Raw genomic sequence first — 2,770 nt, 5'->3', positions numbered from 1 at the left:
CCACTCTTCCACCTTTCTTTCTTCAACAAACTCGATTTCTTCCTGGGCCAGTTGCTGTCACTTCAGTTTCATTGCATCTTTGTAATGTCATAGCAATAATGTCTTTGCATCACAAAACATTTATGTGCCAGGGTACCACAAAGCCATAAAGAGCCAGTGACAGTGCTTAACTAGATGAATTTTATTCACTGCCACATGCATCCCGTGTCAAGCAAACTGAAATAAATGTTTCCTTCTATTATGTTACTCAAAGACACAGCTATTTTCCTTTTTTGCTTTGGAACATTCCTTCTCTTTTGGAAGAATTACTCACTCCAAATGAATTAGTTCTTTTCCTTTATCTAAATCAAGGTCTTTATATTTTTTATGAAGCAGCCTTGTAGTATATTTCAAGTTTTGTTTCCGCATAGTTATTAATAAGCCTGCAAGAGCTGACCTACGTCCTCTGATTTTTTTTTCCCCCATGAAAATCAGTATCTGGTGATTTGGGGTCTGAAATTTTTCATAAAGTACCTGACATCTGGTAGAAAATTTAGAGCAATAATGATTTAGCTGACTATTGCTTCAAGTGCTAAGCGAGTTGCCCAGTCCAGTCGTTTTTGTAACCCAGGTGGTTTCCTTGTTCCCAGTCTGGTAAAGCCTAACATGGTGCCCTTGTAGGCCCTGGAGATTCCCTACATACAATTACCGAAGGATGCAGCTGCTGCAGTTCCCATTTGCAGGTCAGAAGTGAGGCTGAGAGCATTTCCCAAACAGAATGCACAACTATGCACTGCACAGTCCAACACAGGTAGAGCAGAGCCTTTACCAACACCTCCCTAAACACCAACAACACTGACATAAACTAGAATATGGATAGTCCATACGCAGTCCCTTTCAGCACATACAAACTAGAATGAGACCCACAGAAAATGGATAAGAAGAAGATTTAGTAAGAGTAGGGCAGACGTATCTTAAGAAAAAGCAGCACATTGTTGTTGCCATTCAGGCATGCATATGACCCCACATAACTTTTCAGGAAAGGAGAGTTGACTCGTTCCTTGCTTTGGCATGAACTAAATGAATAAATACAGACAGACTTTCTTCTTCCTCTTTAATTTGGGAATTGCTTCTGTGCAACTCCTGAGATAACTATACCTCCTGCTGTACGTCATCTTATTAGTTACTCTGCTGCTGTTAAACATAACTTCTCCATTTAGATTGCACCCTCATGCCACTTCAAAAATTAGCATTTATTTTCATGGAAGAATAAGATAGTTTTTAAACCAGGGTTTAAAAAAAAAAAAGTGTTAAAGTTTATCCAAACGGCTTCTTTTAGAAATACCAAAGCATTAAATACAAGTTTGAAGGTGGAGGAATCTGCTCTTTAATTACTCTTCAAGTTAAGATTTATTCCAGAAGTTCAGGTCATGACCTCGCCACACACTTCCCTGAGCAAGACATACCTTTACCTACCATTTCTCCCACACTCACATACAGCAGTTTCATGTTTGCACATGCTGACGACCCTCCCCTCCCTGCTGTGACTTCTAGCGAAGAGGTTTCTCAGATACACAATGCTTATCAAAGAACTGGGGAAAACTGATCTAGCATTGTAACATTAAAGAAAAAAAAAAATCCAGCAGTGATCAATCAGTTTGATTTACATGCAAATATATTTTTTTTTTAAAAAAAAAAGAAGTTTTCTTCCAGTGCAACTGCAGAGTGGTACAAAACCAAGGAAACATGCAGCAGGTTCAGCAATGTTGCCAGTGTCTGCAGGCCTATTAGAAGGTAGATGAGTCCAGAATTCGGAGGTCGTGGAAAGGCTGATGCCTCATGAGGATGCCATTGCTGACACCAGCCAACAGCTCTAAGACGCTTAGCACGGTACAGCACCAAAACACATAAAGCATAATAAAATGCAACCGGTCTTCCAGCTTCTTTAGACAGCCTTCCTGAAAAAGCTGCTCCAGATGACCTAAGTCACCCCTGCAGTGAGAATACTTCTCCTTACAACAGCTTTCAGGGACACGAGCTTTTTCAGCTGGAAGATGCCAAGAAGCAGCTGTTGCCTTTAGCCAGTCTGTGTAGTTTTGGACCCCACAACACTGCAGCTTCCTCTGTATTGCATCCACAGCCCTGCTGCCAGGACCCTTGGAGGGTGCCCCATTGTACTGATAAACAAGGTAACCCATAGTTCTTTTCAGCTCAGAAGCCATCCGAATAGAGTAGAACTGTGCCAGAACTCCTGAAGATATTTCCAGGCAAAGAAGGACCAGCAGTAAGTACATGAGAGCACCTTGCTGATAACGGGAGCCCTTAACAGAAATAGAGATAGCCAAAAGTCCAGTAGGTAGCAAGATAAGTGCAGCTAAAACAGCCAGCCAGCCAGGGAGAGACAAGAAAAACTCCTGAAATAAATATCTGTAATTCTTGTACATCAGGATGACAAAAATTCCACCAAAGGCCAGAGCTGCAGCAATGCCCCAGAAGACAAAGCCTAGGAACCTCAGCAGAGATCGAGCAAAGGGCCTGAGCCAGGAGTCCTCATAGCGCCACAAAGATGACAACGACAACAACATCACCACAGCTCTAACTCTCCTCATTCTGCTCACTCCTAGTAGCCCAAACCCTCACCACCACCATTTAAGAGGCCTCCACCCCTCTTATCCAGGTGCAGCAGATGACATCTCCACCCAAAAGCAACTTGCAAGGGAGCAACACTGATAAGACTCCTTCAGCACAAAGACTAGGCCCTGCATCAGCCAACCACATGCTGCTGCTGCTG

General features: G+C 42.6%; 1 protein-coding gene across 1 annotated transcript; it reads right to left on the bottom strand.

Annotated features, from left to right (window-relative positions):
* Positions 1–1,766: 1,766 nt before the first annotated feature.
* Positions 1,767–2,588, bottom strand: LOC104081556 (tetraspanin-3-like). The gene has a single exon (XM_009584353.1). The coding sequence runs from the start codon at positions 2,586–2,588 to the stop codon at positions 1,767–1,769; it is 822 nt and encodes a 273-aa protein (XP_009582648.1).
* Between the last annotated feature and the right edge of the window lie 182 nt (positions 2,589–2,770).

Source organism: Fulmarus glacialis, unplaced genomic scaffold (assembly GCF_000690835.1).
Source record: "Fulmarus glacialis isolate BGI_N327 unplaced genomic scaffold, ASM69083v1 scaffold36428, whole genome shotgun sequence".
In the NCBI taxonomy this organism is placed as follows: Eukaryota; Metazoa; Chordata; class Aves; order Procellariiformes; family Procellariidae; genus Fulmarus; species Fulmarus glacialis.
This window is presented reverse-complemented; position numbering and strand designations above follow the sequence as displayed.

What these genes read in the sequence shown, in the direction of transcription:
- LOC104081556 (XM_009584353.1), bottom strand. Translation starts at nt 2,588, where the DNA reads ATGAGGAGAGTTAGAGCTGTGGTGATGTTGTTGTCGTTGTCATCTTTG.